Source organism: Chinchilla lanigera, unplaced genomic scaffold, assembly GCF_000276665.1.
Source record: "Chinchilla lanigera isolate Chin_1 unplaced genomic scaffold, ChiLan1.0 scaffold00080, whole genome shotgun sequence".
NCBI lineage: Eukaryota > Metazoa > Chordata > Mammalia > Rodentia > Chinchillidae > Chinchilla > Chinchilla lanigera.
This window is the reverse complement of record NW_004955481.1, coordinates 4,276,810-4,302,919: the sequence shown is the minus strand read 5'-3', so window position 1 is coordinate 4,302,919 and position 26,110 is coordinate 4,276,810. Positions and strand designations below refer to the sequence as shown.

The 26,110-nt window shown below is 49.8% G+C and overlaps 1 protein-coding gene across 5 annotated transcripts; it reads right to left on the bottom strand.

Annotated features, from left to right (window-relative positions):
* Positions 1-4,396: 4,396 nt before the first annotated feature.
* On the bottom strand, positions 4,397-26,073 carry Flot2 (flotillin 2). Of its 5 annotated transcripts, none has more exons than XM_005402705.1 (11): positions 25,917-26,060; positions 15,327-15,408; positions 11,757-11,847; positions 8,848-8,971; positions 7,818-7,936; positions 7,597-7,710; positions 7,377-7,496; positions 7,074-7,288; positions 6,500-6,683; positions 5,791-5,940; positions 4,397-5,674 (listed from the first exon to the last, which is right to left on the bottom strand). In XM_005402705.1, exons 1-11 carry the CDS (start codon positions 25,963-25,965, stop codon positions 5,636-5,638), a joined length of 1,287 nt encoding a protein of 428 aa, XP_005402762.1. In that variant the 5' UTR covers positions 25,966-26,060; the 3' UTR covers positions 4,397-5,635. The 5 variants fall into 5 exon arrangements, with proteins under 5 accessions (XP_005402762.1, XP_005402761.1, XP_005402760.2 ...); XM_005402704.2 differs by lacking the exon at positions 11,757-11,847 and adding an exon at positions 10,149-10,239; XM_005402703.2 differs by lacking the exons at positions 11,757-11,847; positions 15,327-15,408 and adding an exon at positions 10,149-10,239 and having other exon boundaries at positions 25,917-26,073.
* Between the last annotated feature and the right edge of the window lie 37 nt (positions 26,074-26,110).

Here is a 26,110-nt window from a genome sequence, read left to right as displayed (position 1 = left end):
GGACATTCTGTGTAGTGCCTCAGCCCAAAAGTTGTCTATTTTTTCTGCTAGGTTATCTTTTTCCTTATTGACTGCTAAAATGCACTCTGGATGCTCATCTCCCCACCCCAGATATATGTACTATTTTTCTCTGTTACTCTTTTTTTTTTGTGGTCATTTTTTTTTCTTCCGGTACGAGGAATCAAACTCACGACCTTGGGCTTGCCAGGCAGGCACTGTGCCACTGAGCTATATCCCCAGCCCCTTTTGATCTTTTTTTGACAGGGTCTCACTGCAGTTCAGGCTGGCCTTGAGTTCACTTTGTAGCCCAGGCTGGCCTCGAACTCACAACGATCCTCCTGCCTCAGCCTCCTGAGTGCTGGGATTACAGGTGTGCGCCACCACATCCGGCAAGACCCTATTTCAAAATAAAATAATTAAAAATGGCTGGGGAATGCAGCTCAGTGTAAAGGCACTGGGTTCAATCCCCAATACTGAAATAAACAAGCATTAGGATGGAAAATTCTTTTTTTTTTTGGTACTGGCAATCGAACTCAGGACCTTGCACTTGCCAGGCAGGAGCTTGTGCCGCTGAGCTACATCCCCGGACCAGGATGGAAAATTCTGTTATATATTTTTTTCTATTTTGGGATTTGATTGTTTTGGTGAACATAATTCCCTGGAGGTTCGTGTTTTTTGATAAACTGATATTCTTTGTTTTTTTTTTTTTTTTTTTTTTTGGTTTTTCTCCGGTACCGGGAACCGAACACACGACCTTGCGCTTTAAACTGATATTCTTTGCTTTGAGACAGGTTTTTCCTAGTCCAGACTAGCCTTTAAGATAAACAGATATTCTTAATTTTAATATTCTAATTTATCAAGCTTTTAAATTTTTTTTATAGGGCTGGGGATTTAGCTCAGCGGCACAGCACCTGCCTGGCAAGTGCAAGGTCGTGAGTTCAATTCCCAGTACCGGAAAAAAAAACTAAAAAAAAAAAATTTTTTTTATTAGTACATGTTAGCAGTACATAAATGATTACAACTGTGGAAAATTGGTACATATACATAATATAATAATTTTTTTGTGTCTTTTTCCTTTCTAATGTATTGTGGGTTTTTGTTTTTTTTGTCTTTTTGAGACAGGGTCTCACTATGTAGTTCAGGCTGGTCTCGAACTCACAATGATGCTCCTACCTCAGGGCTTCCCCTCTCGAGTGCTGGGATTACCGGCGTGCCATGTTTGTTTGTTTTGTTTTTTTGGTAGCCTTTCTTTTGTTTTGTTTTTCACGTAGTGGGAATTAAACTCAGAACCTTACACTTGCCAGACAGGTGCTGGCTGCACCACTGAGCTAAATCCCTGGCCCTGCCTCTCTTTTTTTGAGACAAGGTCTTGCTTTATCTCACAGACTAGCCTCAAACTTGCAGTCCTCCTTCCTCAGCCTCCTGACTGCCTCACTACTAAGACTTTAAGACCTGATCTTTGATAGTTTAAATCCTCCAATTTTTTTTTTTGGGGGGGGGTCTTTTTTGAGACAGGGTCTCACTCTGCAGTTCAGGCTGGGCTTAAGCTCACTTTGTAGCCCAGGCTGGTCTCAAACTCACAATGATCCTCCTGCCTCAGCCTCCCGAGTACTGGGATTACAGGTGTGCGCCACCACGCCCGGCTTAAATCCTCCAATTTGTTGTTGTTATTTTTTCAATGTTTTGTTCAAGTTTGTTTTATTTTTGGGTTCTTCGGCATTTTTTTTTTTTTTTTTTTTGGTTTTTCTCTGGTACCGGGAACCGAACTCACGACCTTGCACTTGCCAGGCAAGTGCTTTGCCGCTGAGCTAAATCCCCAGCCCCTTCTTTGGCATTTTCTATAACTTCAGAATGTTTGTCAATGAAAAACCTCTTGGGAGCGGCGGGTGGTGCAGCACACCTATAATTTCAGCACTCGGAAGGTTGAGGCAGGGTTGCTGAATTCGAGGCCAGGCTCAGCTACATAGTGAGTTCAAGGCCAAACTGAACTACAAATGGAGAGACTGTTTTAAAAAGCCAAAACCCAGGCTAGGCGTGGTGGCACACACCTGTAATCCCAGCACTTGGGAGGCTGAGGCAGGAGGATCGTTGCAAGTTTGAGACCAGCCTGGGCTACAAAGTGAGCTTAAGCCCAGCCTGAACTGCATAGCGAGACCCTGTCTCAAAAATTAAAAAAATTTAAAAAAACAAACCAAAACCAAACCACACTAACAATGTAGCGTGGGAATGTAGCTCAGTGTAGAACCTTGCACCCAGCAGGTGCAAGGGGCTTAGATTCAATCTCCAGTATCACAAACAAAACTCCAACCAAATCATTAGGGCTACTTGGGAGGCTAATGCAGGAGGACTGCAAGTTTGAAGCCAGCCTGGGTAATTTAGCAAGAATGTCTCAAGACAAAAATAAAAAGGACATCAGGCGTGGTGGCACATGCCTGCAATCCCAGAACTCAGGAGGCTGAGGCAGGAGGACTACTGTGAGTTCAGGGCCAGCCTGAACTACCTGGCAGGACCCTGTCTCAAAAGATCAAATAAATAAATAAGATAAAAATAAAAAAATAAAAATAAAAAGAGCTGCTTCTTTAGCTCAGTGAAAGACCTAGCTGAAGGCCCTTGGTTCAGTGCCCAGTACTGAAATGAAATGAAACTAAACAAACCAAATCTGAGAATGGTAGTGCACACCTGCAATCCCAGCACTATGGGAGGCAGAGGCAGAAAGTTTACAAATTCAAGTCCAGCCGAGCAGTTTAGTGAATTTAGCCCTGGGTTTAACCCCCAGTATCACACAGGAGGGGAAAAAGGCTCTTTATGATCGGGAAACAGTTTCCTGCATGACCTCATCTAGTGCTCTTACACATTCACCCACTGACTTCCAAACTTGACCTTGCTATGCTGATTATGCCATACATTGGGTGGAAAGCTCTTCCTTCAGGTGTCTGCATTCCTTGTTCTGTTGCCTTCACCACTACTACCTTTTCTGTCCCTTTTTCTCTCTCTCGACATAGAGTCTCACTATGCAGTCCAGGCTGGCTTTGAACTTACTAAGTTGCCCAGTCTGGGTTCACCCTTGGGATGCTTCTGCCTCAGCCTTCCAAGTGCTGAGACTTTGGGCATGTGCCACCACGTCTGGCTCAGTGCTACTTTCTTAATGAGGCTTTCTTAGGATCCCTAAAATCTCAGCACCCTCCCAAACTTCCTTTCCTTATTTTCTTCCTTGTTAGTTATAATTATCTAACACTACATTTTAAAAAATTTATATTCACCTCAATGTAAACAGTAAATGCTAAGTATTTATCTTGTTTACTTCAGTCTCCTTAGCATCTGAGCCAATACCTAACACATACAAAAGGAACATTAGATAACTTCATAAAATGAATCCGAATTTTTTGTTTGGTTTGAGACTGGGTCTCAGTATGTAGCCCAGGCTGGCCTTGAACTTGCAGGGATGCTCCTGCCTCAGCTTCCTGAATGCTAGGATTACAGGTGTGTGCCACAAATCAGAATACTGAGGCCCAGGAAGATGAAGTTAACTTGCCAAAGATTGCACAAGTAATGAAAAACAGCTGAAATTTTAAGCCCACCTAGCCTGACTTCAGAGTTCATGCCCTTTTTTTTCTTTCAGAGTTCATACTCTTAAGCCAGAGAGGTGGGCTCCATTACTGAGTCAGCCTTGGGACGGACACAGAGGTGCTGTGAATCTGGTAACCCCCTCCACCTCCTGGCTGCAAAGGAGCCGGGTCTGAGGTCCAGCCTCAGGTCCCAGGCTGATTGTTGCCCTGCCCCAGGCTGCTACTGGGAGCAAGGCCTGTATGCTAATGCCCCCCAGTGGCTAGGCTGGGGAAGAACAGGCAAAGAGCAGCCTTGATGGGCGAGATGTGTGGGTAGGGATCTGGTTGGTTTTTATTGTTGTTGCACTGTATGTATTACTTATTTATGAGACCTTGGCTCACTGTGTACTTCAGGCTGGCCTCAAATTCATGGTGATCCTCCTGTCTTCCCTCCCAAGTGCTGGACTCACAGGCATATGCCACCATGTCTGGCGCCCTGGTTGGTTCCTGATTTTCAGTGTCTCTCCTTACAGAATATGCAACACATAGCTGGGCGTGGTGGCGCACAAACATAATCCCAGCACTCGGGAGGCTGAGGTAGGAGGACTGTTGTGAGTTCGAGGCCAGCCTGGGCTACAAAGTGAGTTCAAGACCAGCCTGAACTGCATAGTGAGACCCTGTCTCAAAAAGACAGGGGCTGGGATTTAGCTCAGTGGCACAGCACCTGCCTGGCAAGCACAAGGTCGCGAGTTCGATGCCCAGTACCGGAAAAAAAAAAAAAAAAAAAAAAAAAAAAAAAAAAAAAAGACCAAACCAAATTAAAAAAAGAAAAAGAATATATAGCACAGGGGGTCTGCATAAGAGATCTTTATTTTACTGGAGGGGACAGGCAGTGGGGCAGTGCAACATCCAAGCCCCAGACCAGACATGCAGCATCCACATGCAGAACAGCTACACAGGCTGGGGCAGGGCCCAGAGTGGGGGGACTGGGACCATGGGACACCCACTGCACCCCTCCCCTGCCCGGATGCTTGGGCTCTGGCCTCTTCTACCTCCATTGGCACAAGAAGAAAGAGGACTGGGCCGCTTCCCATGGCTGGAACCCCATCACTTTGGCCGGGAAGCAAGATGGCACAAGGGGAGTGGGGCCAGGCCACTCTAGGAACAGCACTTGACTCTGGACAGGGTCGGCACAGCCTTGCCCAGTGGGAGGGCCCCATACGCAGGGTAGGGCAGCACTAGCAGAAAGAGGGTATACACACTTTGCTGTTCCCAACAGGGCTAGACCTTGACCCCAGAAAGGCTTTGCAGGTTGGGATCCATCCCATTTAGCAGGGACACGCCTATGGATGGGACTTCCCTGAACACAAGCAGGGCCTCCTAAGGCAGTAGCAAACTGAGGGAGCTGCTCTAGACAGGAGGCCTTGCCTCTGTGCCCCAGAGTCAGGGAGACAGGTAGGGATGACGGCAGGTCTGGGCCTGGGAGGGATGAAATGAAGGGACAATGGCTCTGGGACTTGCAGGCCCTGGCTACCCAGGCCTAGAGGGGCACAAGTGAGTGGCTGTGGGCCTCCTGGAGTAGGGTTCTGGGCTGGGAAAACCTGGCCAAGAGAGGGTAGAACAGCCATCCCACCCAGGACCTCTCCACCCATGCTGGGCTCTGGCCAGGGTCCCAGGAGGACAGACAGGTACACGGAGAACTTCAAGGCACCAGGATTCTGAGGAGCAGCAAGGCCACCCCCACAGACAGTGATTATAATAAACATCTTCATCTTAAACTACATGATGTGCATAAGGGGTATAAGGAGAGGGGGAGAGGAAAAGACAGAGGAAGAGATGCACAGAGAAATGAGGGCAGAAGAGACAGACTGGATGACCGTGGCAGTGAGAGTGAGGGTATGAGGTAGAGGAGAAGAAGAGGAAGAGATAGACAGGAGAGGAGGGAAGACAGCCAGAGATGGACTGAACGGGCAGCACTTCTGGTCCCTGCAAAATAAGGCACCAGAGTCAGCATCGTTCCTGTTGTCCCTGTGGTGTTAAAACGGAGGGAGGGGCAGGCGGCTGCTGAAGGGTGGAGGCCGGCAGGAGCCTCACACCTGTGCACCGGTAACATTCTTGATCAGGGGTATCTGCAAAGACGGGAGATGCCGTGAGGCCTTGCAGCAGAGCCCTGGACCCATCTGCCTAGGCCAGCCCACTGGGCTGTCCAGGTTACCCCATTGCAGCTAGGGAGATAGAGACACACCTTTGAGAGGTCCACGCCCGTGAGGGCATGTACCGAGGCAGGCAGCTCTGCCAGCAGTCGGTTCACTTCTGACGTCACCTTGCTGTTGTCCCCACTGAGGACCACAATCTCGTCAACTTTGGTGAGTGGGGCAGCGATTTTGGCAGCAATCTGTAAAGTGGGTGGGAGGAGAGTGTGGTTAGCGCCCTCTGCCTGCCTGCCTGCCTAACACCTCCTCCCCCTTCTCTATCTCCCCCAAAGCCCAAAGCAGTCTGGCCTCTCCGGCCACTTTGTAAGCCATGGTGGGAGAGGCCCATGGGCCCGGGATGGCCTGGGTTTGTTGGCAGTTTCCTGCACCACTCTGCTGAGTTCTCTCCTTTTTTTTTTTTTTTTTTTTTTTTCTCTTTTTGAGACAGGGTCTCGCTATGCAGTTCAGGCTGGTCTTGAGCTCACTTTGTAGTCCAGGCTGGTCTCAAACTCGCAATGATCCTCCTGCCTCAGCTCTCAAGTGCTTTTTTTTTTTTTTTTTTGGTACCAGGAGTCGAACTCATGACCTCAGGCTTGCCAGGCAAGTGCTTATGCCACTGAGCTATATCCCTGGCCCTTTACTCTCCTTTTTTAATCCTTCCAGCCAGCTGGTCTGTAGCCCAGAGAAGTTCTGCCACTTGCCCCACTAGTTAAGCCAGGAGACTTGAATTCTGGGTGCCAGCTTACCTGGGGGGGACCTCACCTGGGGCAGGGCCTCCAGAACCAAGGCCATCTTGGCTGCATCCCCGTATTTTTGATAGGCCTCAGCCTTCAGCTTCATTCGCTCAGCCTCTGCCTTGCCCATCGCCTCGATGACTGCTGCCTCCGCCTCTCCGATTTTGCGTATCTTCTCAGCCTCTGCCTGTGCCAAGAGGACTTGCTTCACCCTGGGGAAGCCCGACCAGGAGATCAGTGGGAGGTACCAGTGTCCTAACAAATCTTGTCAGGGGGCCAGCCAAGCTTCCAGCCCTCTGTCCTGGAGGCGGCAAGGGATGGGAGATATTTGAAGGGGGTGTGCTGGCCTGCAGCCTTGGGCTCCCGGCAGTAAGCGGGAGAAGAGACTAACAGGGAGGCCCCCTGTGCCAAGCACAGTGCCAGGAACCTGAGGCCCCTCTATCTTACTTAGCCTTCCTGACAACAGAGTGGCTTATCCCCTTTGCAGTGAGGGGCAGCCATGGGGAAAAGTGGGTTCCGAGCTGTGGTCAGGAGAGTGAAGAGCGCATGCCAAGGGCAAAGGAGCCTAACGAACCCCAGCCCCAGCCCCCGGCAGCTCTCACTTCTCGCCCTCTGCGATCTGCTGGATGCGGTGGGCCTCCGCCTCGGCCGGGCGGCGCACTGTGGAGATGAGCTCCTTGTCTGTGCGCAGGATCTCCTGCGCTTCCACTGCAATCTGCTTCTTGCGCTGCACAACCTCAATCTCAATCTCTTCTTGCCGGATCTTCTGCTGCTCACGGGCCCCTTGCAGCTCATAGGCCAGCTGGGCCTCAGCTGTCTGTGGCAGGGGAGTCAGCACATTAAAGGCTGGCCACTGAGCCCTGAACCCTTCCCTGAGCCCTAACCCGAGTACCCTGACTCCTCACCTTGACGTTGACCTCCTCACTGAAAGCCGACTTCTGCAGCTCAAAGGCCCGCTTGGAGTCGGCAATCTTGGTGTCTGCCATAAACTTCACATCCAACATCTCTTTCTTACACTCAGCTTCCTGGGAGAAGGATGGGCAGGTGCTGAGGGTCTCCTGACAGACCATGGTCCCATCACCCCTGAATTCTCTGTCCCGAGGGTGGAAAGGAAATCTTACATACCCGGATGCCTGCGTCTCGCTCGGCTTCAGCCACACCAATGTCGGCATCTCTCTGTACCACGGCAGTCTGTGTCTTGCCCAGGGAGCTCAGATAGTCGACTTTGTCATACACGTCCTGGGGGTGTGGTGGGAGTCACTGCAGGGATGGCTACAGCCACAAAGGTGTCCCTCCCACCAAGCCCTCATCTCCCAGATGGGGGCTGGGAGTGCAGCCTTCCTCACCTTGATGGTGAAGCTGAGGATCTCAATGCCCATGCGGCCAACGTCAGGGGCTGCCACTTCCCGCACCAGCTTGGCAAACTGGTCCCGGTCCTGATAAATCTGCTCCACTGTCAGGGTCCCTGGGAGCAGAGGGATCATGGGCTGGCTCCCCAGGAGCCCAGCCAGCTGGGAAAGGGAGGAAGCATGCAAGTACAAGTTTGCGTACATGCAGGGCCTGTGTGGTCTGAGGTGGGGCTTCCCGGGGCTTCTTCTCAATAGTATTTAACACCAAGCCACTTTCTACAGAGCCCAGACTGGATGAGGAATGGTATCCCAAGCAGCACCGGATTTCTGAGTAGACTGTGCACCCCCCAAAAAAACCCCTTCATTCAAGTCACCTGAAGTTTTATTTTTCTTTTTTGTTGTTGGGGACTGAATGCAGAGCCTCTCACATGCTAAGCATGTGCTCTACTGTTGAGCTATAAACTGCCCCCTCCCCTGCCCCCGGCTTAGAAATGTAATACTTGAGGGAAAAATGTTTCAGCTCAAAACCTCACTGGACAGCTGGGCATGGGGGCAAGCCTATAATCCCAGCACTCGGGAAGCTGAGCCAGGTGGACTGTTGCAAGTTCGAGGCCAGCCTGGGCTACAAAATGAGCTCAAGACCAGCCTGAACTGCATAGCGAGACCTTGTCTCAAAAAGAGAAAAAACAAAAACAAAAACAAACCAAAAAAGACAAAAACAAAACAAAACAAAAACCTCAGTGGAGAGCCAGGTGTGGTGGCACATGCCCGTAATCCCCAGCACTCAGGAGGTTGAGGCAGGAGGATCGCCATGAGTTCAAGGACAGCCTGGGCTACACTGTGAGTCCAGGCCAGCCTGAACTACATAGGGAGACCCTGTCTCAAAAAACCAAACCAAACCAAACCAACCAACCAACCGAAAAAACCAAACTAAACCACAAAACCTCAGTGGATAAGCCCCTGTTCCCCACCATGGACTTGCCCTGGCCTTGGCTTGGGGGCCATGTGAGGGTAGGGAGAGCCTCACCAAGGATGGAACGCAGATGCCCTTCCAGGGTCTGCAGGACGACGTTCTTGATGTCCTGCACGTTCTTGCCTAAGAACTGCTCACAGGCCACAGCCAGGAGCTCCTTCTCTGTCATGATCTTCACCTGCCAGGGTCACAGAGGTGTCTGAGCTGGGCTGGAGGCAGGCAGACAGACACCTCAGACCTAGAGGTGCTGAGGCTGCTGGCTGTGCCCCTTCCCTCCTTTGTCAGATCTAGAGTCCCAGGGGCTGTGAGGAGGGGCTGGAGTGCCTGTGGCCTCTGATGGTAAGACAAGGCACAAGGGATTGTTTTATTTTTTGCAGGACTAGAGATTGACCCAGGGCCTTTGCCCTAAACTACAGTCCCACCTCTGTGGTTACTTTTATTTTGATACAGGGTCTTTCTACATCAAGAAGTTACCCTGGGTGGGCTCAGCTGCAATCTTCCTGCCTCAACTTCCCAGACTGCTGGGACTACAGGTGTGTGCTGCCAGTCTGGGCTAGCATGAGGAATTCTTACAATGAAAAGCTTGTGTTCGCCGGCATCCCAGACCCTGACCCCACCTCGCTCTCAGGCATTTGGGGCTTGTCTCGTCATCCCTCCAGCTCACTATTTCCTCACTAGCCAACTCCTCCCTTGCAGATTCCCCACAGGTGGGACGCCCTCAGGCTGAGGGGCAGAGTATGAAAAGGAGAATGAGCAACAGGGACACGGATAGATGAACTACGAAAGACCGGGGAGGAGACAGGTCCCACAGTTGCAACCCGCTGTGCCTTTGCTTCTCCAGGTATTCAGCTAATTCCCTCACCAGAGGCCTGAAACACAGTTGCGGCTTGCTGCCCTGTAAAGTTGAGAGGTGGATGAGGGCAAGGGGTGCCCCTCCCAGGCTCCCAGCGGGGGATAAAACACAGCCTCTAACTCAGAGCTCCTCTGCCTGGTGGGGCTCTCCTTCCGGGCTCTCCTCCCACCCCCCCGCGCAGGGAACAGGGTAGGCCTGTACTCTGGGGAGTGGCATGTCCAACACCTGCAAAGAATGGCGATGGGTTAGTGAGACAGGAGCCCTCGGCACTGGTTCTGTCCCTCGAGAGCCACTGAGGAGAGAAGGGGCGTCTGTTAGTCCTGCTGAGGGGCCAAGGGGGGCCAAGCAAGCACGTTTCAGTGGTGATGACCCTCTTGTTGGGGGGACGACAGGGGCGCCTGAGAGAAACTGCCCCTGGATACCGTCCTCTCCTCCTCCCCCCAACCCCAGCACGGGACGAGGCACCTCAATGGACATGCGCGGGGCTGCTGAGTTACTATACCTGGGCGACACCCGTCACAGTTAAAGCTACCCCCTCGGCCGTCTCTACGTCCTCGCAGCGGGGCTGCAACGTCATAATCTCTAGGGAAATCCTGCCAAGAAATGCAAAACAGGGGCATGGGTCTGGGGGCCCAGGGCCTGGGGTGTGGGAAATGAGTCCAATACCTCGCCGTTCCAGCTGGGACAGGCCAAGAGTCCTGGGTGGGAGAGTGCGGAGGACCATTCAAGGGGTTGTAGCTGGCAGTGTGTGAGAAGGTGGGACAAGGGCAGGGTAGGTGCAGGCGGCTCCAGGGAATAGGTAAGTGGGCCACACATGTGCACACGTCCTGCGCTCCAGTCGCCCTGGCTTGAATTGTGAGGAACAGGAAGTAGGTAAGATGTGGTTGCAGTTTGGGGCTGATGGGGGCGGGGAGAACCTAGGTGAAGCTGTGTAAGTTATGTAAGTTATGTGTAAGTTATGTGTAAGTTATGTGTAAGTTATGGAGTGGGCTATCCATGTGAGGCTCTCCATGAGTGTCATTTGAATGTTTCCGGGGTTCTCTCATTGCCCGGGTCTACTCAGGACCGCAGGAGGCTGCCTAGAAAGCTCTGCCTGGTAGGCTTGCATAGTGAGAATATGCCCACTGCTGGGCCAAGAAGGAAGCGATTCTGTACCTGCCCCTGGCCAGGGAAGCCCTGTCTGGGCCTCCACCTGAATAAAGGCTATGATTTGAAGCCCACCCTCTGTTAGAGGGTCCAGGCGGGTCACACCAGGCCTCTTGGCCAAGTAGCGTTAACCCCAGAAAGAGTTGTTCTGCCCAGATAATCTGACTCCTGAAGGGTCCACATCCATCCAGCTTAAATGGACCCTGGGGATTGGCAGATGTTGCCAGTATAGTTGGGGGTGTTGAGGAGTTGGCTCATACGGGGTGTTGAGGGGGGCCTGGACCCTGTCTATTCCACAGAAGGTGCTCTGAGCCTCTCTTAGGCCCCTGCTCTGCAGTCTGCTTTCCCATCCTTCCAAAGGCTGATGGGCTAGGTGTGGTGTCCTTGACCAGCACAAGAAGGAGGAGGAAAGGAGTGGTGGTGCTGAAAGGCAGCTCAATACTGAGGAAGGGGGATGGGAAAGATGCTGTGCAGGCTGTTTCCAGCCTGCGGACACACTGGCAACTGCCTCTGAGCGGGGAGGTGCATTTGGATGTTGGCTGTTGAATTCTTAGTACCTAAAACTGAGAAAGCGCTCAATAGAGCGCTGGAGAGTGAAGCAATGAAGAAGGGAACTTGCACGTTGTAGAGAAAGTACTTGGAGTTGCTTAACATTCTAGCCAAAACCAGTTTTCGCCAACTCTGGCTGCAAGGTAATAAAGCCTGGCATTCAAGTATACCCACTGGCTGACTTGCCCAGAGTTTCTGGAATCACTAGCCCTTTCCCTCCTTGCAGCCCCAAGGCGGAAGGGGAAGGGCCCTGGGGATCTACAGGGTTCCATCCTGGCACCCAGAGCAGCAGAGATGGGAAGGGGGCAGGAGGCACACTCTCAGGAGGGGAGTCCATCCAGCTCCTGCCTGCCAGGCACCGTAGGGCAGGAAGAGAGAAGGTTAGATACAGAAGAGGAAGCAGGTGAGTTATTACCTGTGCAACCCCTGTTACGAATAGCGGGACCCCCTCCGACGTCTCAATATTCTCACAGCGACACAGGATGGTCATAACCTCCAGAGACAGTCTGAGGAGCAGCCAGGGTGTAGGGAGAGGTAGGGACAGGAAGGGTAGGAGGGGACACAGCAAACACACACAGTGGTTACTAGATAAGCACCGATGCCTGACACATGTGGGCAGGGTGGGGGTGCTCTCAACACTTCATCCCCCACCTGCCAGCTTAGCCTAGGGCTGCAGGAGAGCAAAGGTGCCCCTTTGCTGGCCTGAGGCTCCAGGGTCTCTTCTCTGGTCCCCATCCCTTTACAATGAGGTGCTACTGGGCCCAGGGCTTGAGGTCAGAAGGCCTGTGGGAAAGGCACCCAGGTTGCCCACCTCCTCACTTTCCCAGGAGATTCCTGCCACAATCTGGGAAACTCAACATTAGCTCCACCCTCCTAACACAGGCCAACCTGTGTTTCTAGAAATCTAGCCACTCTGAGAACTAATGTACTGAATCCTGAATCCTGCTTTGCTACATATTACTAAGCAGGCAATTTAGGGCCAGAAAAGCCCAAAGTAAAGTTTGGATGTCTGATTGGGAGGGGGGTTAAGGAAGGCTGAGGGGTAAGGTATGCTTCTGCCAGAAAATTCACGGGGACCAATTCACTTTGGAATTTTCAAAGCTGGACATGAGCAGAAAAGGTATCTTGAAGCTACCTGGTCTTCTCTGTATGCGTGCGTGTGTAGGGTGGTGGTCAAGGCAGAGACAGGCTGTGGATAGCGTGGAAAGGTTCCTTAGACCCCAAGAAGGAAGAGAAGTGGGCAGAAGCAGGTGGATAGGGAGATGAAGAGCAGTAGGCAATGTGGAACCTCCAGCCTAACCCTGGGAGGGCTGCTCTCCCAGCACCAGCCCTGGGGCTTGGCCATGCAGACCCGCAAAGGCTGCCTTCATCTGAGCCCCTAACTCTAGGACCCCTGGGTCTGCAGGGTCTCTTGACCCAGTTCAGTCAGCCACCCACCAAGTTTTTTTCTGGGGAAGGAGAGAGGGAAATGGGAGGGAAGGGAAGGGTGAAACACAGGAGGCTGCATCTCAGATGCCAGAGGTGGAGGAATTGCTCAGGAAGGCAGAGAGCTCTCTGTGACAGGGCCTCAGCGTAGTACAGGACATTGGGGCACGTGCAGCAGGAAGGACTTCACTGAGCCTGGATGAAGAATGGCTGACACCCTGCGGGGAGTGGGCTGAGATACAGGATGCTGCGGAAAAGGCTGAGTCGGAAGCATGGGTCAGAAGCCTCTGTTCTAACCTGAGAAGCTCCTGCCAGCATAGAGGAAGAGGCCCCAACCTGTGAAGACATTCCCCAAGTGGGTTAGAGACTGGGGAAGGGGCTGGCTCCCAGAACCGAGAACAGGATGCGGAAGGGCCGCAGGCTCGGAATGCCCTGTAAGGGGAACCAGAATGAGGATGTGCAGAGCCAGGGATGTAGTGCAGCAGCATGGAGCCTGCCTGGCAAGTGCAAGGTTCTGAGTTCGATTCCCGGTAGCAAAACCAAACCAAACTAAACCAAACCAAAAATAAGGTACAAGCCCCCCCGCTTCTCACTCGCAAACCTGTCATCAGGTAGGCTTAGCCCTCCTGTCCCAGAGCTCTGCTCCCTGTGGAGCAAGAGACCAAGAATGTAAAGAAAGAACTGCAGGAATATTGCCCTAACAGTGCAGCCCCGCTGGGGACAGGTCTCTGTGCAAGTCACAAAGGGTCAGGATTTGGCTGTAAGCTGAGGTGTTTGCTAAGGACTCTATTTTTTCTGCAGGGGAGGGTGTACCAGGAATTGAACTCAGGATCTTGCGCTTGCCAGGCAGGCACTGCGCCGCTGAGCTACATCCCCAGCCCCAAGTGGAGATGCTGGAACAAGAAACTCTGGTGAGCTGGGACTGTATGGTGTGCAAGGTGGCAGTGTCTCTGGAGAGGGCTCTCTTGACTTCTCTCAGGACAAGTGACCCACTCAGGCATGGCTAGAAGCCTTTGGAGGGAAAGATGTGACCGGTATTGATTGTTCTCTGCTGCTTTTGGATCCCTCAGCTCAGCAAGGTAAAGTGAGGAGAGAGATGTGAGAGTGGAGGGGGTTACCGGGAAATCAGAGATGTTGCGCAGCTGTAACTTACTCCCTTTTCCCACCCCCGCCGCAGACACTCTCAGACTTCTGGGAGTCCCGAGCACCAGCAGTTCAGTGCAGACAGAGCTTCTATCTGCTGACTGGCTGGGGCTGTGGCGGAGGGGGATTTCTGCTGGAATCTCCGTTGCTTCCCCTTTGGGATGCCCAACCTCCAACATGCCTACAACCTCCACAGCTCTGTCAGCCCTGTTGCTTGGGTTCTGGTCTGGAAGGATCTGCCTCTGCCCCATTTTCCATTGTCAGGAAGGTGGTAGTGATGGAAAAGCGGCTGTGCCTTATCGCTGGGTGGACACTGAGGCAGCGGGAGAGGCCAGTGCTGGCCCTGCCCTGGGATCGGGAGGCACCAGCAAGGAGAGGGGGATGCTGGGTGCTCTGAGGAGCTGTGATCGCCTTCCTTGCATTTAGGACAATGATGGGGAACCTTTCAGAGACTAAGTACACAAACTGTACCCCAAAACTCATTTATTTACTGCAAAGTGCCAATACTGCAATTAAAACTAAACACTGAGGTTTAAGTGTTTTGTTCTGTTTTGTTTTTTTGAGACGGGGTCTCACTATGTAGTGCAGGCTGGCCTTGGACTCACTATGTAGCCCAAGCTGGTCTCAAATTCACAGTAATCCTCATGCCTCAGCCTCCTGAGTGCTAGGATTACAGGCTGAGGTTTCAGTTTATCTGATGCTTGGGTGACTTGGCTTGTGTGCTGACAGAGAGGGTTCTGTATGCCCACTTTGGCATGTGAGCCACAGGTTCATCACCACTGGTCTAGGAGATCTGAACCTATCTTGCCTGGCACCAGCACCAATTCCTCAGATCCCCACCCTTTGTCTCTACCTCACTGCTGTCACAGAGCACTTCTGACCATACTTTTATTCTGAGTTGTCTCAGGGCCTTATGGGTAAGTATGTGTAAGAGTTCTCTGCAGCCTTTCTTTCCTCTGTACACCTACTCAAAACAGTATGTATGACTTTGTGGTTCTTGTGTTTCTGAGACAGGGTCTTGCTCTCGGGCTGGCCCAACACTTGCGATACTTCTGCCTCAGTGCCCTCAGCGGTGGGATTATAGACACGTGCCACTGTGCCTGGCTAAGACTTCTGGAATAACTGAGCTAAAATCAGGAAACTGAGATTCGGCCTGGTATGACTCTGAATTCTCTGGGACAGAAGCGATGTCATCTCCAGTGGAAAAGAGAAACCCAGTGGGGAGAAAGTGCTCATGGACAGACCCGCCTGATGTGTGCCTCCTGCATCCCGGTGAGTCCACCTCTCCTGCTCTCCGCCCCCCTGGAAGGGGGCAAATGGTGATGCTCTAGCCAACCTGCAGGATGGGCAGGGATGCTGGAAAACCCTCTTTTCCTTGCCCTAAGGAGACAGTCTTCTGGTGCCCCCAGCCCCTTACCTCTGAGTGTCGGAGATACACCACCAGGCCCAGGCCCAGCCGCCAAACACGTACTGTTTATAGTCGGAACCACAACAGCCCCCTGGGGAGCAAAGCAAAGCACTGCTGGTCAGTCAGTTCCTGGGTTGGTCTCCCTTCCTCTACAGCAACTCTGGCCTTTTACTTGTTCTGAGGATTGAATCCAGGGCCTGCTCGCTGAGCTATATCCTTGGCCCCATTTTAAGTTTTTTATTTTGAGACAGAATGTTGTTAAGTTCCTGTAATAACGGTTATAATTTACATCTAAAATGTCCTCCAAAAGTCTCATGTTCAGAGGTGGGGCTTCTGGAACATTAGATCATGGAGCCGCTAGAGCATCAGCAATCTGCAGGTGAGAGCGGAGCTGAGTAAGCTCTTCAGAGGTGGAGCCTGGTCTGAAGAGACAGGTGTCTGGGTGTGACACGTAAGGGGATAGTCTGGTTCATGCTGTAAAACTTTATCATCATCATTGTAAAATCAGAGATAGAGTACTCTTCTAACCAACTCCAAGGTAGAGAAGGTTGTGTTCTTTAAAGACTTCAGTTTTTGTTTTTTTTTTTTGCGGTGCCGGGGATCAAATTCACGACCTTTTGCTTGCTGGGCAGGCGCTTATGCCACTAAGCTATATCCCCAGCCCCAAACTTCAGTTTTAATAAAGTTCATTAGAGCTATTTGTTTGATTTTTTTTTTTTTTTTTTTCTGGTACCAGGAATTGAACTCACAACCTTGCACTTGCCAGGCAGGTGCTGTGCCGCTGAGCTAAATCCCCAGCCCCTAGAGCTATTTGTTTGAGACAGTTTCACTATGCAGTTCTGGCTGGCCTTGAACTCACTGTGTAGCCCAGGCCGGACTCAATCTCTCAGCAATCCTCTTGCCTCAGCCTCCCAACTGCTGGGATTACCAGGCTTGTGCCACCAGGCTCGGCCTTATTAGAGCTGTTTTATTTTTTTTCTTTTTTGGTACTGGGAATTGAACTCATGACCTTGTGCTTGCTACGCAGGCGCTGTGCAGCTGAGCTATATTAGCGGCCCCTAGAGCTGTTTTAAAAACTGTTTATAGAACCATTATAGTGGTAGAAAAAAGACAGCTCTTTCTATGGAAAAAGAGGGTGGGAGATAAAAATATTCTGAAAATTACAAAAGATACATTACACAGACTCTATCATGATGAAAAGAATTAAATAAGTCCAGATAAGCATATGAAAACTTGATCAGGATATATCACTAAATGAAAAAAGAAAGTTGTAAAACAATATATAATGTGGTTTTTAAAAAGCACACAATTCCACAGGTGCATATGTACATACACACACACACACACACACACACACATATATATATATTTTTTTGTTTGTTTTTTTTCCGGTACCAGGAATCGAACTCACAACCTTGCACTTGCCAGGCAGGTGCTGTGCCACTGAGCTAAATCCCCAGCCCCAAACATTATTTATTTGTACAGGCTTAGCCCGAAAATTACATTATTCAGACAACTTGGAGAGGATGCCTTCAAGGTAGAAGAATTGGCTGGGGGTGGGTGAAGAACTGGGGGTCAAGAGGCCCTGGGGAGATAGAGCAAATGTACTTTCACATTTTACTTTCTATAGTGTCATACTACTTTTATCTTATTTTATAACCAACAGTATTTTTTTTTGTTTTTTTTTTTGGGGGGGTTTCCAGTACCAGGAATTGAACTCATGACCTTGCGCTTTCCAGGCAGGCACTGTGCTGCTGAGCTAAATCCCCAGCCTCACCAATAGTATTGTTAAACAGTAAGAATTCTTTTAAGTTTAAGGAAAATCAACTAATCCAAAAATGTGGCAAATATACCTCAAAAAAGTTAAACTTCCTAATATTGGGACAGAAAAGAATCTTAAAGTAAAAAAGGACTTGTCATTGAATTTTCTTCTATAATGCCAGCCTAAGTAAGATTGCTGGAGTATTTTTTATAAATTCATGAAAATAACATTGTTTAGTATAAATGATACAGTAATCATATATTGTAACTTTTTTGCTCTACTAGATTTTTTTTTGCTTTTTAAAAAACTTTTATTGGTACATTTTAGATATACATAATGATAACATTCATCGTAGGGAATTTGTATCTGTACATGATATATCGTTTCTTTTTTTCCCATTACCCTCCCCTCCCTTCAACCCGTCTTCCCTCCTTATTTACAAAAGCTTTGTTTCCATTTTTTTTCTGGGCTAGGGATGTAGATCAGTGGCACAGCCTGCCTGGCAAGCTCAAGGTCCTGAGTTTAATTACCAGCACACACACACACACAAAAAAAAAACACATTTTTTTTTTTTTTTTTTCTGGAAGGTTATATTCCTGTTTCTAGCTCCTCTCTTCTTTCTGCTTTCTTGCTGCCATGAGGTAAGCAGCTTTCTCTGCCTTGCCCTTATACTATGCGCCTTCTGTCTTGGAGCCTGCCAGCCTGTGGACTGAACTCTCTGAAACTGAGCCAAAATCAACCTCTCCTTCATTAAGTTGCAGGTATAAGGTATTTTGTCCCAGCAATGAGAGAGTGACTAGTACAGTTCCTAAGCTGGCCACACTGGGTTTGAAGCTGAGATCCTCCCACCTAAGCCTCCCAGAGTGCTAGGCATGTGCCATCACCTCTAGCTGAGCTCTGCAACTTGACAATAGCATCTGTTGGGTGACAGTTGGTGAGATTATACAAAGAGAGGAGAAAAGTTCTTTTTGATCTTAAGGGACTTAGAATCTAGTTTTGTAGGCAATTTGCATAAAAAGATTATTCACTGAATAATTCAGAATGTGTGTCATGATTTACAGTTGTTCCTCGCTATATTGCAGTTCACATACTGTGGCTTTACTGTATTGTGGGTTTTTAAATTTCTTTTTTTTTTTTGTCTTTTTGAGACAGGGTCTCGCTATGCAGTTCAGAGATCACTTTGTAGCCAGGCTGGTGTCGAACTCACAAGGATCCTCCTGCCTCAGCCTCCGGAGTGCTGGGATTACAGGCGTGCACCACCACGCCCAGTGTTAAAGAAAATATTTCTAATTCTGTACCATGGAATTTTCGCTATATCGTGGGATTCTGCTGTACACAGGTATTTACATAAGTTATGGTTTTAATTATTTTTGCCTAAAAATTTAAAATAGAAAAAATGTTAATTTGAACATATTAAAAGAATATTAAATTGAAATAAAATACAGTATGTATTTCTTCAGCAGATGAATACTGTACTGTACACAGTGGAAATGCAGTATGCCACTACCCCTTGTGCAAGTTTGCCAATGTGAGATTGTACATAGCACACTATTGGCTGATGGAATGGAAGGTGACCAACCACAGCACTGTGTTCTGTATCCTGTGCACTGATTGGCTCAGTGACTGTAGCATCGGTCTGTTTGCTCTCTCGCACTGTGCCTATATGTTCAGCATCTCTCCTTGTCCACTTCGTATCACCATCAGTACTGCACAGCTACATAATTCATGATCTTCATCATTCAAGTTGTAGTATACTTCACTGGTGAGTACCCATATAGAATTCTACATGTTGTTAAAATCACATAGGTTTAAGAGTGTAGAAAGTGTTTAAGACATATGAAAGGGGCTGGGGATATAGCTCAGCGGCACAAGTGCTTGCCTGGCAAGCCTGAGGTCATGAGTTCGAGTCCCCATACCCCCCCACCAAAAAAAGAAAAGCATCTGAAGGCCAAAAAAAAAGTGTGTATATATGTGATATATCTATATCTATCTATATATGTATACTGCTGCTACTTTGCGGATTTTCACCTATCATGGGGGTCTCTAGAACATAATTCCCACTGGGTGAGGGATCACTGTATATCTAGATTGCCGGGCATGGTGGCATACGCCTGTAATCCCAGCATTCGGGAGGCTGAGGCAGGAGGATGGTTGCGGGTTCGAGACCAGCCTGGGCTACAGAATGCGCTCAAGGCCAGCCTGAACTGCATAGCGAGACCCTGTCTCAAAAAGTAAAAAAAAAAGGGGCTGGGCATGAGCTCAGCGGCACGGCGCCTGCCTGGCAAGCGCAAAGGCATAAATGCGATTCCCGGTACCGGAAAAAAACCAAAACAAAGTAAAAACAAAAAACAAAACAAACCCAGAAACTGTATATCTAGATGTCTCCAAGAGCCTTGTGTGCTCATAGGTGGGGCTGTACCATGGGGGCGCTATAGCTGACTTGCAATTAGGAGGTGGGGCTTGGTAGCACAGGACAACTGCTGGGGGCTTTACCTGGAAGGGCAGATGTCACCCTTTGGCTCAGCCCTTCTCTGTCTGCTTTCTGGCTGCCATGATGTGAGCAGCTTTTTGTCCACCATGCCCCTCTGCCATGCTGTTTCTGCTTTGGGAGTTGGCCCACCATGGACTACACATGCCAGTCAAAATAAATCTCTTCTTCTTTAAGTTGTGGGTGTCGGCTATTTTATCTACTGGCAAGAAAATGACTAAGACAAAGTGCTTCCAGAGGATGGATTAGGCCAGTGAGGAGGGGTGCTCTGGAAAAGCTTACATTTTTCACTCAACTATTCATTCATTCATTCATTCATTCATTCAACAAACAAGTAGTCTTTTCTGTGCAAAGGATATACAGAGAGGAAGATACAGTTCCTACTCTGAAGAAGAAACTAAGTGGAACAGGCATTTTCTTGGGATGATCATGATACCATGGGGCACACCTGCTATCATGGTGGCCAGCTAGAGGGATACAGGGGGTGGCACGTGGGATCTGGTGGGAGAGAGTGTTTTTTTGAACCCATGGCCTCACACATGCTAGGTAAGTGCTACCCCAACACTTGTCCCCCCCTTTTCTTTTGAGACAGAGTCTCCTTATGTGTAGTTCAGGCTGGTCTTGAACTCTTTATGAAGCCCAGGTTGCCTTCAGACTCCTGGCAATCCTTCTGCCTCAGCCTCCCAGTGCTGGAATTGCAGGCATGCACCACCCCTCCTGGCTTGGCAGACACATCTTACTAAGGTTGGTGCTCTACCTTTGGGGTGCTCAGAGTGACTCTGCTCCCCTTGCCGGACTAGGTGGGGTAGGAGGGCCTCAAAACTAAATCATTATTTTTTTTATAGTAAAGTTTTTATTGATAACATAATCAATTTTTTGGGGGGGGTACTGGGAATCAAACTCAGGACCTTGCGTTTGCTAGGCAGGTGCTTATGCCACTGAGCTATATCCCTGGCATTCAAAACTAAATTAAAATGTGTAATATTGGGCTAGGAATATAGCTCAGTGGTAGGGCACTTACTTAGCATGTACAGGGGCCCGTGGGTTTGATCCCAGGCATTGCAAATGAACCTCCCAAAATAAATTAAGGCCCACTTGTGGTATTAACAGGAGAAGTGAGAAGAAAGGGAAAAGGCTTCGAAAGAAAGTGGCTGCTGAAAATTGTATGTTAACTCAACAGACGGCTAACTCAGCAGCAACCCAGACCCAGGTTGTGGATATGCTCAGCATGTTCTCCATTCACATGAGAAAAATCAATTCCTGAAATTTTTGTAGTGAACTCTCCTGTTAATGCCAAAATTACTCATCAAGATCAAGGAAACTTTAGTAAAAACTGGAGAGACAGTTACGACTTGGTTCACCAATGCTTTTGTTTGCAATTTGGTTCACAAACAGAAGTGTTTGGCAAAACTGTGGTTTTGTTCGCAAATCCTCCATCAGGTGACAAACACAACTGAGGTCATTTTACCCACACAAACACAGGAAACATGAATTGGAGGAAATGGAATTTGGAGAAAAGCCAGAGTGTTACCATTTCTATGTTCGCCAACTTGGGTTTTCATGGAAGCTTCAGGAGGTCTGCCTCTCCAGGTCAAGAGTCTGGGTAGCTTTGGTGGCGAGTTACACTGTGTCTCAGGACCCATAGCAGGAGACAAGAGGGCACATCATAGAGTATCTTCTCCACAGGCCAGGAAGGTGTGTGAGCATGCACATGTGTGTTTGTGAGTGATGGGGAGCCACACGGGGATTTAAGCTAGGAGATGATAAGGTTACACTGGCATTTTGGGGGGGGGTGGTTTCGAGACAGGGTCGCGCTATGTAGTCTAGGCTGGCCTTGAACTTGCAGTGATCCTCCTGCCTCAGCCTCCAGAGCTGGGGCAGCTACCACATTGGGTAGTGCATTTCTAGAGTCCAGGTTTGGGTAGTGGTGAGACCAATGACCTTAACAGAGACAATGGCAGCAAGAATGGAGAACTGGGGCCTCGGTTTGGCTGGAGGCAAAGGAACAAAGACCCTCCCACTCCCATTTCTCAAATGGACAGGACTTCTAAGCTGGGAGAGATGGTATATATGACTCTCATGGGGCAGCCAACTTAGTTTCCTGAATCTGCCACTGTGTATAAGGCACTAATACAGGTTGAACACCCCTAATCTGAAAAATCTCAAATCTGAAACGCTCCAAAATCAAACTTTTGTTTTTGCGGCACTGGGGACTGAACCCAGAGGAGTTCTACCACTGAGCTACATCCCTAGTCCTTTATATTTTGAGACGGTGTCTCACTAAGGTTCCCCTGCTGGCCTTGAACTCCTGATCCTCCTGCCTCAGCCTCCCAAGTAGCTGCATTACAGGTATATAACCACCACACCCAGTCAAAACAGAAACTTCTAAGTATCAACAGGATGGCACAATTGGAAAATTCTACATGCGACCTGTGAACAGTTGCAGTCAAAATGCTGGCACAGTAAAATACTGTATAAAATCACTTTCAGGCTATGTGTATAAGGTGTACACGACACAAATAAATTTAATGTTCAGACTTGGGTCTTATCCTTAAGCTATCTCATTATGTATATGTAAAGATATCTCATTATGTATAATATTCCAAAGTACAAAAAAATTTGAAATTTAAAACATTTTTGGTCCCAAGCATTTCTGATGAGGGATACTCAACTTGTAGTCATACCACAGGTCCCAGATCAAAGAGTATCTCCTGATTTTGTGTCTAATGAATGCTGCGGCCAGATGCTTGCATCCGTCAACCCAGGCTTCTCCCTGACCTCACTTCAGTGTGCACCGCGCACAATTTATGGCTTTTTTTTTGTTTGTTTTTTTGAGACAGGGTCTCACTATGCAGTTCAGGCTGGCCTCGAGCTCACTTTGTAGCCCAGGCTGGTCTCGAACTCACAACGATCCTCCTGCCTCAGCCTCCCGAGTGCTGAGATTACAGGTGTGTGTCACCACACCTGGCTACGATTTATGCTTTTATTTAGGAGAATAAATAAATGAAGAGAAGAATGCAGTTTGGGGCCGGCGGCCGGAGTGGGCGCTCATGTGTTGCACCCTGCACCGGGTGTGTTCAGGTCATTAAGATGCAAAAAACAAAAACAAAAACAAAAACAAAAAAACAAAGAACATCTCCTTAGTGCGGGCACTCTTTCTCTGGGGTGGAAATCCCTATGCATAGGGCTGCTGTTCAGGGGAGCTTTTTCAGGCTTCTCTGTTCTGGGAGGTGTTGCAAGCGAGGCCTCTGAGGACAAGCAGTCAATCTGAAACCTAAACCATCTTGGGATTAAGTGAAACTGGAAAAGGCCCCAGACCACAGCTTATGTCACATCTTCTCTCCTGGTGAAGGCTGGGGCAGAGCTGCCTCTGGCCAGTTCCAGGGACTTCTCAATGTGTTATAGGAGGAAGTGGGAGAAGAGGGGTGCAGGGCACCTTCACTTAGCCTCTGACCTTGGGAGAAGGCTGCCAGAGCTCAAGTGAGCCCTTGGCCAAGGGCAACAAGCCAGGATCCAGGGGCAGCAACAGGAAGCTGGGACTGACGTCTGCCCTGGCTCCAGCAGGCTCCTCCCCTGGAATGCATTTTCTTCAAAACTTCCTGGTCCCTCAGCCACCACCCCCTAAGGGGACAATCTGATGGCTCTTCCTTGACCTCCCTAGCTTTCACTCATTTTGAGGCCTAAAAGCTTCTCTTAATTTTATCTCACTTTTTCCTTCTTTTTTTTTTTTCTTTTTCTTTTTTGAGACAGGGCCTCACTATGTAGCTCAGGTTGGCCTCAGACTCACAGCAATCCTCTTGCCTCAGCCTCCTCAGCGCTGTGTGCCACCATGCCTGGGTTTATAAAACTCACCTCTTCTAACTCAGCTTGCTTTCCCTTGCTGCCTTTAATCAAACTGAAATAACCCAAAATACCTGGGGATAACCTCTGCTTTACCCTCTTTGCTCCTCTGAAGACAAAGCCCATTACTGCCCTTTCCAGAGCTCTCTCTTCCCTTCAGTGCCTCTCCCGCCTTCTTCCTACTGGAAAGGAAGACCATACACATACCTTCCCACTTCTTTTATTTTATTTTTTTGGTACCAGGAAGCAAACTTAGGACCTTATGCTTGTCAGGCAGACACTTGTGCCACTGAGCTATATCCCCAGCCCACTTTTTAAAAAAAATTTTTTTTCCACCTTTTTTTTTTTTAAACTAATGATGGAACTTAGGGCCTTTGCACTGAGCTCGTACATTCCCCCTCCTTTTTATTACTTATGATCCTCCTGCCTCAGCCTTCCAGAGTGTTGGTATTATAGGCATCTATCACTACATCCAGCTGTTTAAGTCTGTTTTGAGCCACAAATCCTGTTGGTAGTCCAGCAAAGCCTAAAGATTGCTCCTCAAAATGTTTATAAATGCGGCACAAGCCTGTAATCCCAGCACTAGGGAGGCTGAGGCAGGAGGACTGCTGCAACTTCGAGGCTACCCTGGGCTACATAAGTCAAGGTCAGCATGAGCTACTTATTGAGACCCTGTCTAAAAAAAAAAAAAAGAAAAGGTAACCATGAGATACACCAACATACCCTTGAAACTGGGCCTAATGAGATCTCTCTGGGCTTAGCTGCAGGTCCAAGGGGACAGGAGACCAAAGGAGGCAAGGCTGGGAGCAGCTGCTGGGCTCTCCTAGGAGACCATATGCAAGAGAGAGCTGCATCTCTGCTTGATTGGCTCAAATCCCAAGGCACCATTATGCCAGGCATTATCCTTTCCTTTCCTCTCCCTCCCTTGACTCTAGCACCCCCAGTTGTTAGCAAGGTTTCTCCTCATCCCTAAAACAGCTCCCCAGGTGACAAAAACCAGTGGTTCCCATGAAATGGAAGGTAAAAACAGCAGCCCATCTCAGGGGTTCCTCTCACACTGTACTCTCAAGATTTTCCACAGGGACAGAATGGAAGCTTTTGTCCCCTCAACCCAGAGTCTGGGCTTCATGAAAGAAATCCCACAAGAACAAGTGCAGTGTAAATTCTGGTTTCTCTAAGGATAGAGGCTGAGAGACAGGACTGGATCTTTTTCTTGTTTTTATTTTTATGTCTTATTGAGATAGGGTCTCACTATGCAGTTCAGGCTGGCCTTGAGCTCACTTTGTAGTCCAGGCTGGTCTCGAACTCACAATGATCTTCCTGCCTCAGCCTCCTGAGTGCTGGGATTACAGGCGTGCGCCAGCACACACGGCCAGGACTGGATCTTAGAGATCAAGTTGGCCTTAGTGCTCTCTGGGGGTCTCTTCTATCCCCAGGCTATCTCTGGTCTTCAGAGGCATGTGCCTGTGGGGTATCTCATCTCCCTCAGAGGAACTACCTTCTGGATTGTGGAGAGACTGATTCTGAGATCCAAACTGAGCCTAAGACTATGTTTTGGGGTGGAGCTTCCCAATGTCTTTATCATATCTCACCAAGAGTGGGAAGCTGTAATTTTTGGTTCAGGGCTTCTTGCTCTGCACCTGCTGAAAATCAGCGCCGATCATGGTCGCTGGGGAACGCTACAGCTGCAGGATTCCAAGCTGTCAGGAAACAGCCTTCTTCCCCCGCTCCTGGAGGCAGGGACTGCACATTCTGGGGGCTTGAAAGGCTTTAAGCTACCTCCTAAGGCATCCCAAATCTACAATGTAAACAGCAGTCTTAAAGCGAGATGCACACCTCCTCCCAGGGCTGCAGTGCCCAAGCCCCACCTAGACAGGCGTTCTGGAGCTTGCAGCATTTTGCAATCCGGAGTGGCACAGGCCAGAGCCGGGTTTCCCAACCTGTAGAGGCCGCACCCACATCTCCAGGGCGGGCAATGCCAGTAACCCCAGCAAGCCCTAGCTTGCTCGGAACTAACGGGTCTGACTGTGCAGGAGGAACAACCCAGGTCTCTGAACACCTCTGCCTGCAGGCACCTGCCCTCTACAGCTGGCCGAACCACCCCCAGTCCCGGGCGCTGGAAATCAGCCAGACTACCGTGTTCCAAGGAACCACAGGTCCCCTCCCACCCGGAATTCCAAGGCTCCAGTGCGTGACCCCCAAGCCCACGGTGGCGTACCGTGCAGGGGAGGCCGGGTCTAGGCAGAAGGGAAGAAATAAACACAGGAAGAAACGCAGGGGGAGGAGGAGCCGCTGGTGAGTGCCCGACGGTGCGGAGCCTGGAAAGCGGGTGTGTGGGGGTCTCTCCGGGAAGGGGTCTCAGGTGCGGCCGCGGGGCTGCTGGAGACCCAGGCTCAGCACGCGGAGTCCCGACTTCGGCCCCCAACCCTCCGAGCCCTGCGCCGGCCCTGCCCTTCTCCATCCGCCCGCCCCGGCACCCCAGGATCCATCTCCCCTGCCGCTCCCTTACCTGAAACCACCAGCGCCTCGTTGGGCCCCACCGTGTGGCAGTTGCCCATGGCGCCGGCGGGACGCAGAGCCCTCGCGCCGCACGGACAGACAGCAGCAGCCCGTCCGCAGCGCCGGCCGCGCCCAGCCTATCCCGCCACCCCCAGCGCCCCTCTGTGGTCGCGGCCCCGCCGGAAGTGTGGCGGCGGAGGGCGG

What these genes read in the sequence shown, in the direction of transcription:
- Flot2 (XM_005402705.1), bottom strand. Translation starts at nt 25,965, where the DNA reads ATGGGCAACTGCCACACGGTGGGGCCCAACGAGGCGCTGGTGGTTTCA. An exon ending in CGAGGCGCTGGTGGTTTCAG is followed by an intron (nt 15,409 to 25,916) that starts GTAAGGGAGCGG and finishes TTTGCTCCCCAG; the next exon opens with GGGGCTGTTGTGGTTCCGAC. An exon ending in TCGTAACAGGGGTTGCACAG is followed by an intron (nt 8,972 to 11,756) that starts GTAATAACTCAC and finishes TGACCCTGGCAG; the next exon opens with GTGAAGATCATGACAGAGAA.